General features: G+C 40.6%; 1 protein-coding gene and 1 non-coding gene across 2 annotated transcripts in view; one reads left to right on the top strand and one right to left on the bottom strand.

Moving 5' to 3' along the window:
* Nucleotides 1-17,042, bottom strand: part of POLR2B (RNA polymerase II subunit B) — a 49,836-nt gene that overhangs the window by 16,789 nt on the left and 16,005 nt on the right. Inside the window, exons 11-16 of the mRNA XM_049789935.1 lie at nucleotides 14,878-15,021; nucleotides 14,507-14,646; nucleotides 14,051-14,162; nucleotides 7,040-7,194; nucleotides 4,914-5,112; nucleotides 4,426-4,594 (exon numbers count right to left, since the gene is read on the bottom strand). Of these exons, the coding sequence (XP_049645892.1) occupies nucleotides 4,426-4,594; nucleotides 4,914-5,112; nucleotides 7,040-7,194; nucleotides 14,051-14,162; nucleotides 14,507-14,646; nucleotides 14,878-15,021 (919 nt within the window). The remainder of the gene's footprint in view (nucleotides 1-4,425; nucleotides 4,595-4,913; nucleotides 5,113-7,039; nucleotides 7,195-14,050; nucleotides 14,163-14,506; nucleotides 14,647-14,877; nucleotides 15,022-17,042) is intronic.
* On the top strand, nucleotides 5,561-5,667 carry LOC126032947 (U6 spliceosomal RNA). Its single transcript, XR_007504106.1, has one exon. It is a non-coding gene; the product is annotated as a U6 spliceosomal RNA (small nuclear RNA).

Below are 17,042 nucleotides of genomic sequence, written 5' to 3'. Positions count from 1 at the left end.
GGAGCAGGGAAAGTTAAAATGATGTGTGGGAGAGAGGAGATCATGGAGAAGCTGAGTCCTTTCCTGGAAAGGTGGGTAAGCCACTGGAGGCTGCCAAGAAGGGTGTTTGGAGATCAAATGACAAAGGACCACCTCTGTAATGAGGCTCTGAAATGGAACAGGTTTCCTCTAAGACAGTTTATTCACACTGGTTACTACCCTTTCATTTGTGCTAATTATTTCGAGGAAGCAGTATTAGACAGAGGAAGTGAACGGGCAGGATCCTGACTACAGGCAGACCTGAAGAGAGGCAAAAGTTGGCAGATTCCTTGGAGATCTGACCTTGGGGTGGAGGGGTGAGGGTAGTTACACTATGCTAGAAGGACCAAAGATGTCCTAAGACGCAGGCTTTCAGGCCCACACTGAGCGATGCTTAGGCTTTACTCTTAGCTCTGCACTTAAGGTTTACTCCTGACAGGACTCAGGGGACCAAATATGGTACAAGGATTGAACCCAGGTCAGGCATGTACAAGGCACATATGTACTTTATGCACTATACTATTGCTCTAGGCTCCAAAGTGGCATTTGTTTATATACTACAGGCATGACTTTTCTAGTTTTCTCATTTTAGTGGAACATAGACTACCTGCTAGGAAGTACCTATAGGCTATCACCGCTGGGGGTCCTGTGAAGTTTTCCTGCCTGTCATGTGACAAATCCTAGATCACTATGCTCAGAAGACAACATTTTCAGTACCAAATTCAAGACCTATGAAATCAGCAACATTTAGTCAAATGCAGCAAACTATGCTCCCGTTACTTATTTCTTCATTTAAAAGATCAAAATCAGGGGCCGGCGAGGTGGCGCTAGAGGTAAGGTATCCGCCTTGCAAGCGCTAGCCAAGGAAAGATCATGACCGTGGTTCGATCCCCCTGCGTCCCATATGGTCACCCCAAGCCGGGGGCAATTTCTGAGCCCTTAGCCAGGAGTAACCCCTGAGCATCAAACGGGTGTGGCCCCCCCAAAAAAAAAAACCATAAAAAAAAAATCAAAATCATGGGCCAGAGAGATAGCATGGAGGTAGGGTGTTTGCCTTGCATGCAGAAGGATGGTGGTTTGAATCCTGGCATCCCATATGGTCTCCCGAGCCTGCCAGGAGCGATTTCTGAGTGTAGAGCCAGGAGTAACCCCTGAGTGCTGCCGGGTGTAACCCAAAAAAAACAAACAAAAAGATCAAAATCAGAAGCAATATAGTCAAGAGTGAAGAGCACAAGAAAAATGAACAAAGGTTTCTGCCTGTTAATGAGGAAAACACAGGTTATATTTTCAAATATGAATTCACAAATTTTCTTATTTTAAGTTTTGTTAGCTTCAGGCAAATGGCCTTTCGGATGCCATCTCCCATTTACTAACGGTAGCTAATAAAAATACCACTATGACTAAATCAACTAATATGTATTCCTCCCTTACTATTTGCCAGGTACCAAATCATGAGTTTTCAAAATAGATTTATCCATTTTAAAATGCACTTTTAAACTATTTTTGCACCTTCTAGCATATATATTGTTGTATTCATTTTGCTGGTGTAAAACCATGAAACTTCTGTAGTGCTTAGGAGATAATGTATAAAATGCCTTGGAAGGTTTTTCACAAAAATATTGACCTTGTTAGAAATATTGATTGGGGCCCGGAGAGATAGCACAGCGGCGTTTGCCTTGCAAGCAGCCAATCCAGGACCAAAGGTGGTTAGTTCGAATCCCGGTGTCCCATATGGTCCCCCGTGCCTGCCAGGAGCTACTTCTGAGCAGACAGCCAGGAGTAACCCCTGAGCACCGCCAGGTGTGGCCCAAAAACCAAAAAAAAAAAAAAAAAGAAATATTGATTGAGGGGCCGGAGTGATAGCACACAGGTAGGGTGTTTGCCTTGTATGCAACTGACCCAGGACAGACCTGGGTTCAATGCCCGGCATCCCATATGGTCCCCTAAACCTGCCAGGAGCAATTCCTAAGCATAGAGCCAGGAGTAGCCCCTGATCACCACAGGGTGTGGCCCAAAAAAGAAATATTGATCTAAGCACAGGTAAGCACAGGTAATCACAGGGGAGGGGGCTGGGCAGACCATATCTTGGTACTTTGGTGGTGGATACAATATGAAACTATTTTTGAAGTGTTATGAAACTGTGCCCCTAAAACATACATCTTATAAACCAATGTTCCTTTAATAAAAACAGCAATAACAACTGAAAGGCATGCATTCCCTCCCAGTCGTGCCTTTACCACTTCACATTAGTCCCAAAGGAAGAAACATTTTTACTTCAAATATAAGCCTTCATTTCTATTTCTTTCCTTCCACAGCAATGAAAAAAAAAAAAAAAAGGTACTACATTTGAAGAAAACCATGTACTGTTCACAGCTCTAAGAAATGAACATAATGGAGAAGACCTAACAGATTGTTTCTCTAAGCAAGAGTAACCCCTTGTGGAGAATTATGAAAATAATTCTGTAAGAATTTACTAGCAATTTGTAGTTAACAGTTTATTAACAGTTAAAAACACTACCTTGGGGCTGGAGCTATAGTACAGCAAGGAGGATGTCTATCCAGTCAACCTGGATCAATCCGATAGCCCCCTACATGATTCCCAAGCCTGCCAGGAGTGATTCCCTAAGCAAAGAGCCAGGAGTAAGCCCTGAGAATCAATAACCAAAACCAAAACCAAAACACTACAGAACAAATTTTATTGAAAAATGGTATCTACAATCAAAAATTCTTAAGGGGGGGGGCAGAGGGAAAGCACAGTGGGTAGAGCATTTGCCTTGCACGTGGCTGACCTGGGTTTGATCCCCGGAATCCCATTTTCCCAGAGCCTAGCAGAAGTAATTCTAAATGCAGAGCAGGAGTTGTAACCAGAGAGCCACTGGGTGTGGCCCAAAAAGCCACACTGGGTATGGCAAAAATCAATCAAACAAAAGAGAGTAAAAGAAAAAGGGGCTGGAGAGATAGCATAGAGGTAGGGCATTTGCCATGCATGCAGAAGGATGGTGGTTTGAATCCCAGCATCCTATATGGTCCCCCAAGCCTGCCAAGAGTGACCACACGCCCCCCCCCCAAAAAAGAAAGAAAACCAATCTCCAAAAAAGTTACCATCTCCATGACATTTACTCTAGATTTTCAATAAAAAAACTATCACTTTGGGGCCGGAGAGATGGCATGGAGGTAGAGCATTTGCCTTGCACGCAGAAGGACAGTGGTTCGAATCCCGGAATCCCATATGGTCCTGAGCCTGCCAGGAGCGATTTCTGAGCACATTGCCAGAGCAACCCCTGAGCACTGCCGGGTGTGCCCCCCCCCCCAAAAAAAAAAAAGACTATAACTTTCTTTGGGAAATTTTTTTTACCACTTTCTACTTTCTTTCTATTCTTTTTTGTGGGGAGTGGGGGCACACACAGATGTGCACAGGACTTAGTCCTGGCTCTGTGCTTAGATATCACTACTGGTGGAGCTCATGATACTATGTGGAGTGCTGGGACTCAAGCATGCATTAGTGGCATACAAAACAAGCACCTTACCTACTGTGCTATTACTCCAGTCTCTTGTGTTTTCCATATTAAAAAATTCCACGAAAGTGATAGCACAGTGAGTATGGCATTTGCCTTAAACGCAGCCAACCTAGGTTTGATCCTGACATCCCAAAGTGTCCCCGGAGCCTGCCAAGAATAATTTCTGGGCACAGGAGTAATCTCTGAGCAATGCTGAGTGTGGCCCAAAAAATAAAACAAGGGCTCGGAGAGATAGCACAGCGGCATTTGCCTTGCAAGCAGCCGATCCAGGACCAAAGGTGGTTGGTTCGAATCCCGGTGTACCATATGGTCCCCCGTGCCTGCCAGGAGCTATTTCTGAGCAGACAGCCAGGAGTAACCCTTGAGCACTGCTGGGTGCGGCCCAAAAACCAAAAATAAATAAATAAATAAATAAAAATAAAACAAAACAAACAGGGCCCGGAGAGATAGCACAGAGGTGTTTGCCTTGCAAGCAGCCGATCCAGGACCAAAGGTGGTTGGTTCGAATCCTGGTGTCCCATATGGTCCCCCGTGTCTGCCAGGAGCTATTTCTGGGCAGACCGCAGGGTGTGACCCAAAAACCAAAAACCAAAACCAAAAAAAACCAAAAAAAACAAAAAAAAAACAAAACAAACATACAAACTTCATGAGAACAGAGGCTATATTGCAGGCATTTTATTTAACCCTTGCAAACAAATAGAAGTGTTTAAACATGCAGGACCTTAACGTATACAGAATAAAATTGAACATACCTGCTGGCAACTCTCTAAACCACAGATATTCCATATACCGTGTTGTCATATTGCAAGCATTTTATTAACCCTTGCAAACAAATAAAAGTGTTTAAACATGCAGGACCTTAACATATACAGAATAAAATTGAACATACCTGCTGGCAACTCTCTAAACCGCAGATATTCCATAGACCGTGTTGTCACAAGAGGTTTTTGAGGATAATAAAGAACATGGGCCAATGTATCCATACGAACATGAAAGTTGGTGATATAAACTCCCATAGCCTGCTTACCCATAGCAGATTGGTAAGTGTTTCTAGGGGACTAAAGACAGAAATGAAAATAAAAGATCAATGAGAGAATCAAGTATTTATGGGGTAAAATTGGAAAAGTTTGTTTTTCTCTAAGATAAGTAGCAATCATTTAGAATAATTAAAGCTCTTTTCACTGAAGTACAATAGTTAAGCATTTTAAACACTGCTTCTCTGGAAGGTTTCAGTCTCCCTCTCCTCCTTTTAAAGGATGGGGTCATGGCCTTTTAATGAGATGACATTTTTTAGAAAGAGATTATAAAATAATCCCTAATTATTTATTCTACTTTCCCAAATTCACCACAAACCAGAAGTTGAGCATTGCTACCAACCTGGTTATGATCAGGAAAGGGAATAATTGATGCACAAACTCCAAGAATCATTGACGGATGAATCTCACAGTGTGTATATGTGGAACAATAAGCAACTTCCTTTTCTTGTAAATCATCTGGAGTCATTGCAAGCATCACAGTTTCTTCTTCAAGAGTATCAATATATTCTACTACCCCACTGGCAACAAGATCCTGCCAACTAAAAAAGAAGAATTTGCTCATTTCTGAGTGTAAGGATGAGTTTGATTCCCAGCACCATTCCATATGCCCTCGGAGCAATCCCAAAGGCTCTCTGGTTTAGAAGATCCACTGCCACGAAAAAGTGTAGACTCCAGAATAACACAACAAAGTATGTGTTTAGTACAACAATTAAAGTGACCAAATCTCTGGAGAATACTGCAGCCAAGTGGTCACAACCCCCAGTCATCACAGAAGAAAAATCAGAAGAGGGAAAATATGTGAATATATATATTAAAGATTCATTTTAAAGCAGGTTAACCTCTTATTAAATTTATTTTGCATTATGTTGATGATTTTATATATCATCTCTACTGCTTATATTATAGATTAAATAATAAAGTTTAATGGGTCATTTCAATATTTAAGTAAAACCCTATAAAACACTCTTGCTTAAAAACATAAATTAAGTGCTCGCTTCGGCAGCACATATACTAAAATTGGAACGATACAGAGAAGATTAGCATGGCCCCTGCGCAAGGATGACACGCAAATTCGTAAAGCGTTCCATATTTAAAAAAAAAAAAAAAAACATAAATTAAGGGCCGGAGAGGTAGCACTAGAGGTAAGGTGTCAGGCTTGCAAGCACTAGCCAAGGAAGGACCACGGTTCGATCCCCCAGCGTCCCATATGGTCCCCCCAAGCCAGGGGCAATTTCTGAGCGCTTAGCCAGGAGTAACCCCTGAGCATCAAACAGGTGTGGCCCAAAAAAAAACAAGAACAAAAATAAGGAAATAATTTCTTTTGAAGGTGATTAATAATATTCTAGAATTAAGGGTTGGAGAGTTAATACAGCAGGTAAGGCACTTGCCTGAACCCATATGGAACATATGGAACCCCATATGTTCCCCCTAGTTCAGTGATTCTCAAATAGTGGGGTGTGCCCCCCAAGGGCGCCCAGGGGGGACTCGAGGCTACGTAAAGGGGGGGCGTGTTTGACCTTGGCAAACACTGTCATAACAAGCTAAGCCTCGTGTTTATGTCTCTGTATGTCTCTGGAGCTGAGTTGCTGTGTCCTGCTTCAAAAAGCTATGCAATGCAAAACGTGCTCACTATAGTCATTAATCCAGACATCACCTCTGATTTAAAAATCAGCTCAAAAAAAAAAAAAAAAAGAAAAAAAAAGAAGGGGCCGGGCGGTGGCGCTAGAGGTAAGGTGCCTGCCTTGCCTGCGCTAGCCTAGGATGGACCGCGGTTCGATCCCCCGGTGTCCCATATGGTCCCCCAAGCCAGGAGCGACTTCTGAGCGCATAGCCAAGGAGTAACCCCTGAGCGTCAAATGGGTGTGGCCCAAAAACCAAAAATAAATAAAAAAAAAATAAAAATCAGCTCAAATTATTTTATATATTTTTCTTTTGCAGGCTAAAGTTTTTTTAATAAAGATACTATTTATAGTTGCGTGGGGGGCGCAGAAAATGTTTTCTTCTTCCTAGGGGGGCATGACAGAAAATAATTAAGAAGCACTGTCCGAGTTCAAGCACAAGTGATCCCAGAGCATGGAGCCAGAAGTAAGCCCTGAGTATTATTGGTATGGGGCAAAAACAAAATAATAAAATATTCTAGAATTGTGGGGCAAGAGCAATAGCACAATGGGTAAGGTATTTGCTTTGCATGTAGCCCACCGGGGTTCAATCCCAAGCATGCCATATGGTTCACCTGAGATTGCCGGGAATGCAATGAGTGCAGAGCCAAAAGTAACTCCTGAGTACCACCAGGTGTGGCCCAAAACTCAAACAAACAAAACAAAAATGCTAGAACTAAATAGTGGTGTTAGGTAAAAATTTGTGAATATACAATAAACTACTAAATTGTATACATCAATAGTACATAAACTATATCTAAATTTTTCTTTAATACACGTATTTTTCACATTGCGAGTTCGTTCTTACCTGTAATTGTTATATTCTCTCTCCTTCAACTGGTCAATATGTCTCTTCTTTAAAAGTAACTTTTGTTTTTCCACAATCAGAAGTGGTCGACAAATGCGGCCTGCATCTGTATAGATCCGGATCTCCCTCTCTCGGATATCTCTGATCATAGAAACCTAATTTACGAACATAAAGGCAATAGTGTTATAAACTTGTTTTCTTCATATCATTTTTAACTAAAATAATAAAACCAATACATTTCTACAACAATCAATAAATGAACAAATCAGTTACCATTATTTAATTAAAAAACAGCCACACTGGGCCCGGAGAGATAGCACAGCATTTGCCTTGCAAGCAGGCGATCCAGGACCAAAGGTGGTTGGTTCGAATCCCGGTGTCCCATATGGTCCCCCGTGCCGGCCAGGAGCTATTTCTGAGCAGACAGCCAGGAGTAACCCCTGAGCACCGCTGGGAGTGGCCCAAAAACCAAAAAAAAGCGCCATATTTTAATTTTTTAATCTTTCCTTTGATATTTTAATTTTTTATGAAGGAAAAAATTTAATCTTGGTAGCTACTGAGTTGAAAATGAAACAAATATAAAATGCAAAATAAAAACTATTTTTTATTAACAAATAAACATATATTTAGTTCATCTATTTGGTAATTACATACATTTTCACTTTAAAACTTTTTGTTACACTTTCCCAATTAGTGAGTCTGACTTCTCATACTCATGGATCAAACAACTAATAGTTTCACATATCACTACTGACCATTTGAAATGTGGCCATTCTGAACTAAGATTGGCATTAAGTATAAATTACACACTGGATTTCAAAGACAATACCATTAAAAAGTAACTCATTAGTAAAAAATTTTTTGTTTTGTTTTTTTATTGGGTCACACCCAGCAGCACTCAGGGGTTACTCCTGGTTCTGCGTTCAGAAATCACTCCTGGGACCATATGGGATTCTGGGAATCAAATCTGGTTCTGTCCCAGGTTGTCTTAATGCAACGCAAATGCCCTACCACTGTGCTATTGCTCCAGCCCCCTCATTAATAATTTTTAAAGGCCAGGAGGTGATTCAGTGCTTAAGGAGGCCCAGTGCTGATGCTGGCACCACATGACCACCCCCAACATACACACACACCTTACATCCACCACCCCAACACTTTCGAGGTGGAGCACAAGTTGACTCCAACACCATCAGGCTTAAGTAGTACCATTACCACTGTGTCTAAGTGGCCAAGTACTACTAGTAATGGCACCCAGACAAACTGCTAAACTCCTAAAAATAATTTTTAAAAGTAATATTTTTGTGTTAATTTTAAAATATTTTTAATCTATCAAAATAAATAATCGAATGATGAAAATCACTTGGTCTCTGACTACAAAAATCTTGTTACTGAGCAGTAGGAAGAGGGAGTTGAGGGAAAGGAAAGAAGAGGTATGAATAGTAATGGAAAGTGGTGTACCGTCACTTTATACATCAAAACCAGTAAAGTGGGCCTGGAACAATAGTTCAGAAGGTAGGATATTTATACCTGGCCACCCCAGGTTCAATCCCCCACACCTAATGTCGTCCCTCAATCATCCCTGAATGCAGAGCCAGGAATAAGCCCTGAGCAATGCTAGGTGTGCACCCCCCTCCCCCCCCCCCACAAAAGCCCCACAAATGTTATCATTACTGTAACCATTTAGCCAAGCTACAATAAAAATATTTGATATAAACATTTATTTTTCTGTTTTGTTTTTTAAAATATGGTCAGTTGGGCCGAAGAGATAGCACAGCAGTAGAGCATTTGCCTTGCACGAGGCCAATCCGGGACAGAACCCAGGTTCAGCTCCCAGTATCCCATATGTCCCCCTGAGCCTGCCAGGACCAATTTCTGAGTGCAGAGCCAGGAGTAAAGCGTTGCCGAGTGTGGCCCAAAAACAATCAAAAAATATGGCTAGTAGAAAAATTATATATTTATAGAAAATATCTCCAAAATTTGGGGGAAATTTTTTTGCTGCTTTGTCTTTGGGGCCACACCCAAACAGTTGCTCAGGGTTTATTCCTGGTTCTGCACTCAGGAATTACTCCTCACAGGTTCAGGGGACCAAATATGGTGATGGAGATCAGATCTGTGTTGGCTGTGCAAAGAAACCACCTTACCTGCTGTCCTACTGATATGAGCCCAGATCTGAACAAATTTGTAATAAAAAATAGTATCATTCTTAAGCACTTATAATACGGAGGTATCCATATTATAAATCAAATGAAAATGATTATTTACAGTGAATTATTTAAGTCTATTATGTAATCTTCTTGGAAGTCAACTAAAAAATGAAGTGTAAGTGAATTAGAAAATAGGAAAACAGATTCATCTTATTTAATCAAAGTACTTAAAGATTGAACTTATCTCAGAAAGAAAATGATCAAGGCTATTTGGTTTTACAGAAAATGGAAAAACAAAGTTTGAATAAAATATTAAATTCTCTAAAACATCATCTCTAAAGCCAAGAAATAAAAATTGTCCCAAATTATTGCCCACTCCCTTTTTTAAAAAAACAATGGGCAAGGAGGGTATTTGTCTTGCACACAGCCAACCCAGGTTCAATTCCCAGTATCTCATATGGTATCCTGAGCCTGCCAAGAGTGATTTCTCAGTGGAAAAACAGGAATAACCCCTGAGCACTACTGGGTGTGGCCCAACCCCCTTGCCCCCATTCATTTCCCCCCCAAAACAATCTGGGTCAATAAAAGAGTTTAACAGGCTAAGTACATGCTTTGCATGCAGAGAAGGTCCAGGTTTAAGACAACCCAAGTAGTGAGGTTGTGCAGACCCAGAACAGAGAAAGAAAATAATCTGAAGTGAAATATGGCATGTGTGAACAAACTCCTTAAGTAGCATTCTTTTTTTGTTTGTTTGTTTTTTTGTTTGGTTTTTGGTTTTTGGGCCACTCCCAGCGGTGCTCAGGGGTTACTCCTGGCTGTCTGCTCAGAAATAGCTCCTGGCAGGCACAGGGGACCATATGGGACACCGGGATTTGAACCAACCACCTTTGGTCCTGGATCGGCTGCTTGCAAGGTAAACACCACTGTGCTATCTCTCCGGGTCCCTTAAGTAGCATTCTTTTTTTTTTTTTTTTTTAAGTAGCATTCTTATGGTGCATATTAGATTGCCTTCAAAGGTCCTACTCCTTGAATCCACAAACAATGGCATTCCTAATAAAAATTGTCTCATTAAAGTGCGCTGTGTCTCCCCCAAAGTCCAAACAGTAACTTAAATGCAGAATAAATTAGGTTTTATTTGTCTAGAAGAAACTGTTGAAAGAAAAATCCCAAAATCCTACAGAATTAAAGTTAAAAATGGATTTTGTGGGGCTGGAGAGATGTACAGCGAGTATAGCATAGATAGCATACAGTGCCTGATATGTGAATGACTCAGGTTCTGTATGTGGCACTCAATATGGTTCCCCAAACCCTTCTAGGTGTCTCCCTGAGTACAAAGCCACTCTGCATAGTAGAGTGTGGCAACCCCCAGACAAACCAAAGTAAAGATAAGGTATTTAACTTACGTCCTTTACCTTACTATGCTAACCCAGATTCAATCTGTAGCACCACACATCCCCTGAGCATCAACAAGAGTGATTTCTAAGCACAGCAGTAAATCTTGACCACCACATCAAAGAAAAAGGCGGGGGGTAGGGGGGGACAATGTGAAAACCTCTTATTATCAGAAAATATTAAAGAGAATCAGAGAGCTTGTATAATGGATATGGTACCTGTCTTGCACACAGATAAACAAGGTATAACCATATAACATATGGTCTCTGACCACCACCAGGAGTGATTCCTGAGCACAGAGCCAGGCAAAAGCCCTGAGTATAGCTGGTGTGGCCCAAAAATTAAAAAAAAAAAAAAAGGCAAAAGGCACTTATTTCTTTTCACTGGGGAGTTTACACGTGTAGTAAGTCAAGCAAATAAATCAATAGTGACTGTAAGTATCCAATCCAAAATATTTCAGTAAAATGTTATATATAGACACAAAGATCTAAAGCAGGGTCAGCACTCAATCTGCGAACTAAATCTGCCCTGAGCTGCCATTTGCTTTTTCGCAAATGAAATTTATTGACTTTAGTTATGCTACTCTTCAATCAACTGACAGTATATGATAAAGACTACAATATTTTCTACCTGTCCCTTTACACGAAGTGTATGCAAACATGTTATCTTAACAAACAGGATTCTGGGATGGCTCAGAGGCTCAGAGTGCCTGACTTGCAAATACGAGGTGGTACTGGTAATTAGATTCCTGATGCTGTTCCCTATAAACTGCAGTCCTGGTAGCACTGTTTTCTGCAATTCCAATCACCCATCAGCAGCCAAGTCTTGCCACACTGTAGCCAAGGTGTGTGCAAGCACTATAACTAAAGGTGAGCATTATGGCCAGAAAGGCCACAAGCATCACATGTGAGACCTCCCCCCACTACCACCACCACCTGAAGTACCACAGAACAAAAAGAAAACCAAAACAAAGGGCTGAAGCAACAGCATAGCAAGTAAGACATCTGCCCTAAACACAGGCAACCTGATTAAACCCTGGCACCCCTCATATGGTCCCCTGAGCCGACAATGAGTGATTCCTATCTCTGAATGCAGAGCTAGGAGTGGCCCAAAGACAAACCAAAAATCAACAAATATGCACATGCCACAAACATGGGTGCATGCAAATCACAAGTCTTACAACATCAATAGAAAGAAAGGACACAGGAAAAGTAGTAATCTATGGTCAAAAAAATGTTTTAATTAAAAAATTGGGGCAGAAGCGGTGGCTCACGCAGTAAAGCGTCTGCCTTGTCTGCACTAGTCTAGGACAGACCGTGGTTCGATTCTTCCAGTGTCCCATATGGTTCCCCAAGCCAGGAGCGATTTCTGAGCGCATAGCCAGGAATAACCCCTAAGCGTCACCAGACATGGTCCAAAAACCAAAAAAATCCAAAAATCTTAACTCTGGGGCCAAGGCAAATAGTACAACAGGTGGAGTGTTTGCCTTGCGTGTGGCTGACCCAAATTCAATCCCTGGCATCCCATACAGTCACCTGAGCCTGTCATGAGTAATTTCTGAGCACAGAGCCAGGAGTAACCCCTGATTACTGCTGTGTGTGACCCAAAAACAACAACCAAAAGATTTATTCTAAAATTACACAATTAAGGCTAAAGACTCTATACAAGATAATATGACATTACAAAATTTTTATCCTAAAGGGGAAAAAAAAAGGTCACTTTTAATCTTCAGCCTTTCCTGACTCCCCACAAGTATTTGCTCCGGAGTGGATATAACTATAAATATCCCCTGATCAAAACCCAAAGCCTACCTGCTATGGGAAGACCAAGACAAATTTATGCAATTTATAGTTTCTCTCTAAACCTACATCCACCCAGATTATCCCCAAAACATAAATCTGGCGGAATCAAAATCCTGAGCAATGGTCCACAATAAAAAAGGTCCATCTGAAGGAGTAATGAAGATTCTCATACAGTTTAATAACTTAAAAATCACCTAATCTGAAAGCTCTTCATTATTCTGCATGTAATGCACCTACATATAAGTAAATCTATGAGAAGCAATTTCTGGTTGACTCTCTGGAGTCAAATAGAGGAAAAAACAAAGATTATTATTCCCTTTTAAAAGCATTGTCAGCTTTACAACAAGAACTTCTGAAGAATTCTTTTTACTTTAAAATATAATTTGAATTCTAAAACATACTTCAGTAACTACATGACAAATTAAAAGTATATGTGTAAGCACTACTGGAATATTTTATAATATCAAAATCAAAGCATCACCTAGATTTTTTTTTTTTTTTTTTTTTTTGGTTTTTGGTTTTTGGGTCACACCCGGCAGCACTCAGGGGTTACTCCTGGCTATCTGCTCAGAAATAGCTTCTGGCAGGCACGGGGGACCATATGGGACACCGGGATTCAAACCAACCACATTAGGTCCTGGATCGGCTGCTTGCAAGGCAAACACTGCTGTGCTATCTCTCCAGCCCCATCACCTAGATTTTTAATGATCTATGGTATCACTTACTGGAAGCCAGTTAAATGAATAAAACATTTCAAAGATAACAGAGGGCTAGAGCTGAATGCCTAGCATGCAACTATTCAAAGAGCCCAGATTCAGTCCCCAGCATCACATAGCTTCATATGATGGCAAAAGAAAATTTTCATTAATCAGGATACAAACTTATGATTTGGTTAGAAATTACATATCAGACTTATTAATATTAGTATCACAAAAGTTGGTATATAAAATAGTAGTTTAATTTTGTGTAGGACAGAAAGACCATCAAATTTGCATTGTGATTTCTTTTTTTTTTTTTTTTTTGGTTTTTGGGCCACACCCGGCGGTGCTCAGGGGTTACTCCTGGCTGTCTGCTCAGAAATAGCTCCTGGCAGGCACAGGGGACCATATGGGACACCGGGATTCGAACCAACCACCTTTGATCCTGGATCGGCTGCTTGCAAGGCAAACGCCGCTGTGCTATCTCTCTGGGCCCACATTGTGATTTCTTAAGAACCAATTTTTTATTCTACAATTGAGATCTAAAAATACACGAGTTAACTAAGCAATAAACAATATTGCCAATATATGGAACAAAAAAAAAAAAAAAAAGAAATTACATATCAGGATCAGAGTGACAAACGAAGAAGGTAGAGTTCTTGCCATGCACACAGCCAACCAGGGTGTGATTCCCAGCACCCAATATGATCCCCCAAGCCCCATTAAAAATGATTCCAGTGAGGCCGAGATATAACACAAGACATTTATTTGTCTTGCATATATATGGCCAACACAGGTTTGATCCCCAGAATTCCATATGATCCCCTAAGCACCTCTGGTTGTGGGATAAAGAAAAAGGGATCCCTGAGTGCAGAGCCAGGAGTAAGCCCTAAATAAGCCAAGTATGCCCTCCTGCCCAAACCAAAAAAATAAATAAATAAAACAAATTATGTTCCTTTAAATATAGACTCTTACTTCAGACACAATGATGTCCATCTGTCGGCGCAGTTTCCTTAGAGTGTTCATAAGTTGCTCAGGATCTTTATGTATTCCAACCCAGCAGCCGTTGACAAAAATTTTGGTTGCACTGAAATTCAAAAACAGAAGTATTGGGGCTGGAGAGATAGCATGGAGGTAGGGCATTTGCCTTTCATGCAGAAGGTCATCAGTTCGAATTCGGCTTCCCATATGATCCCCCGTGCCTGCCAGGAGCAATTTCTGAGCATGGAGCCAGGAGTTTCCCCTGAGCACTGCCGGGTGTGACCCAAAAACCACACACACACACACACACACACACACACACACACACACACACACACACAAACGGCAAAACAAAAACAGAAGTATTTTGCACTTAGTAATTCTGTAATAAGCTATAGCAAAGTTTAAAAATAATTTTTATATTTTATAAGAAAACACTTCTATACATACTCAGCAATAGCTGCAGGAGAAATTTCTTCTAAATTTTCCATACTCCATTCTTCTAAAAATTCCAAAATTGGAGACGGTTGAGATCCAACTGAAATATAAGCCATCAAGGCCAAATTCTTCACTAGTCCTACAGCATGGCCCTAAGAATATACAAAATATTACACATGGCTTAAAGTGCCTATAAGTTTTTTCCCCTATTAACTTCCTTCAATTTGATTTCAAGATTTACTTTCTTATAGAACACAACTGCAGCAGTATCTTAATTACATAACACTACATATTCACATTAAAAACTTAACTTCTAGGAATAATTATGCCCTACATAATTATTGGCAGAATTTTTGTCCTGAACATGAATTCTAATGTATTACCTCTGGTGTCTCAGCAGGACACACCATTCCCCACAATGTATTGTGTAGCTGTCTTGGTTTTGCTAGCTTGCCATCTCTACCAATAGGAGAATTTAGACGACGCAGGTGAGAAAGCGTAGATGCAAAAGTCAGGCGATTTAACACCTAGAAAACAATAGGAGGTCTTTAAACTTTCGGTATTTATATACAATCAAATTGTTAGCAAATGCGCATTGGTTTTTGGACCACACCTCTCAGTGCCCAGGCACTAGTCCTGGCAAAACACTCAGAATTACTCCTGGTGGTGCTCAGGAAACTATATGGAATACCAAAGATTTAATTCATATCCATTGCATGCAAAGCACTCTACTCACCACTGTACAATGTTTTATTTTTACATACAAAATGTATTTTTATGAGGCTGGGAAGGTGGCGCTAGTGGTAAGCCTTGCAAGCGCTAATGTAGGACGGACCGCGGTTTAATCCCCGGGCATCCCATATGGTCCCCCAAGCCAGGAGTGATTTCTGAGCTCATAGCCAGGAGTAACCCCTGAACGTCAAATGGGTGTAGCCCAAAAACAAACAAAAAAAAAAAAAGTATTTTTATATACAAAACAGTTTTACCTGTAAAACTTCCCTCAATTCACTTTTCCATGCTTGCCTTGGTAATCCCCATAATTTAACTAAAAATTGCAGCAATGACAAATATGCAGTTCCAACATGTTCATTTATTTATTTATATTCCATCTCTAATCATAAGGACAAGGACAGAAATTTCTATTTGCTCTCTGCTAGATCCCAAGGACCTAGAATAGTACTTAACATACTGTAGGTACACAATAAATAATAAATATTGCCAACTCTCATTTCTTGGACTACATCATGTAACAATGTGCAAATTTTTATTTATGATGGAAGGTGGAGCTTTAGACACACCTGACCCTGCTCAGAGGTGCCAGAGATTTGAATCCCAGTCAAAGCCTTTGCAGCTAGCTGCATGCAAAGCAAATGTCTAACTCCCCAGCCTGTTTCAGTTTGTTTTTAGCAATACATAATCAAACCTAGGGCTTCAGACATGCAAGGAAAGTATTCAATTACCAAACTATAATCCCAGCACCTTCATATAAGATTTTCTAGGCTGAGGCCTTGCTCTAACTGTTGATACTGACAGTAAATTTTTAAAACAAGGTAGTATACATAAGGAAGAAATAATACAATAATCTAAATAACCTATCCTATTCCTTCCATCCTATCAAAACCCAAATATTCTTCCTCTGCTTAAGTCTCCTGTTATGGAAAATTATATCCAAAGATCAGGAAGTCAGAAAGTCAGGATCGTGTAAAGGCAGAGGACTCTACTCTACAACATGCTCCGATGCAAGCATAAGCAACCTAACACATTGTTTTGTTTGGGGGGTTTTGTGGCACACCCAGCAATATTAGTGGTTTATTCTTGACTGTGCTGAGGGATCACTTCTGGTGAGCTCAGGGGATCTTACAGGGTGTGAAAACTGAACCCAAGAAGGCTGCATGCAAAGTAAGCACCTTGCCTGCCATATTATCTCTCCAAACCCAATCTGAGCACATTAAGGTACATAAGTTAACAGATATTCATTAAGTAGGTTATGTGTATTAAATGCATATTTTTTTTCTTTGGTTTTTGGGCCACACTCGGTTACTCCTGGCTATGTGCTCAGAAATCGTTCCTGGTTTGGGGGACCATATGGATGCAGGGGGATTGACCATGGTCCGTGCCAGGCCAGGCAAGGCGAATACCTTACCGCTTGCGCTACTGCTCCGGCCCCTTAAATGAATTTTCAATTTCCAGTATTTTCTATGATAGGTTTACTAGAGCCTAGCTTAGGAGCTGAAAATCTAGGGAACAGCACAATAGTACAGTGACTAGGAAGTTTTTGTTACATGCAGTAGATCCAGGTTCAATCTTCAGCACCCACAGTCCTCTGAACCTACAGAGTGATTCTTGAGGCCAAAATCAGAACTAAACTCTGAACACTTCTGGTTATGATTCAAAAACAAAAAACAAACAAAAAGGCTGACAACCTATATTTTTAATAAAGGAAAAGGGTGCATTTATTTTCTGCATCAGTATCTAATAGCTTTTAAGATATTACAATTTCACTGATATGTCCTGTTTTATCTCCTAAACAGCTATTCAAATTTATTAA

Source organism: Suncus etruscus, chromosome 16, assembly GCF_024139225.1.
Source record: "Suncus etruscus isolate mSunEtr1 chromosome 16, mSunEtr1.pri.cur, whole genome shotgun sequence".
NCBI lineage: Eukaryota > Metazoa > Chordata > Mammalia > Eulipotyphla > Soricidae > Suncus > Suncus etruscus.
Note: the sequence above shows the minus strand (reverse complement) of the source record. Positions and strands in the feature narration are given on the sequence as shown.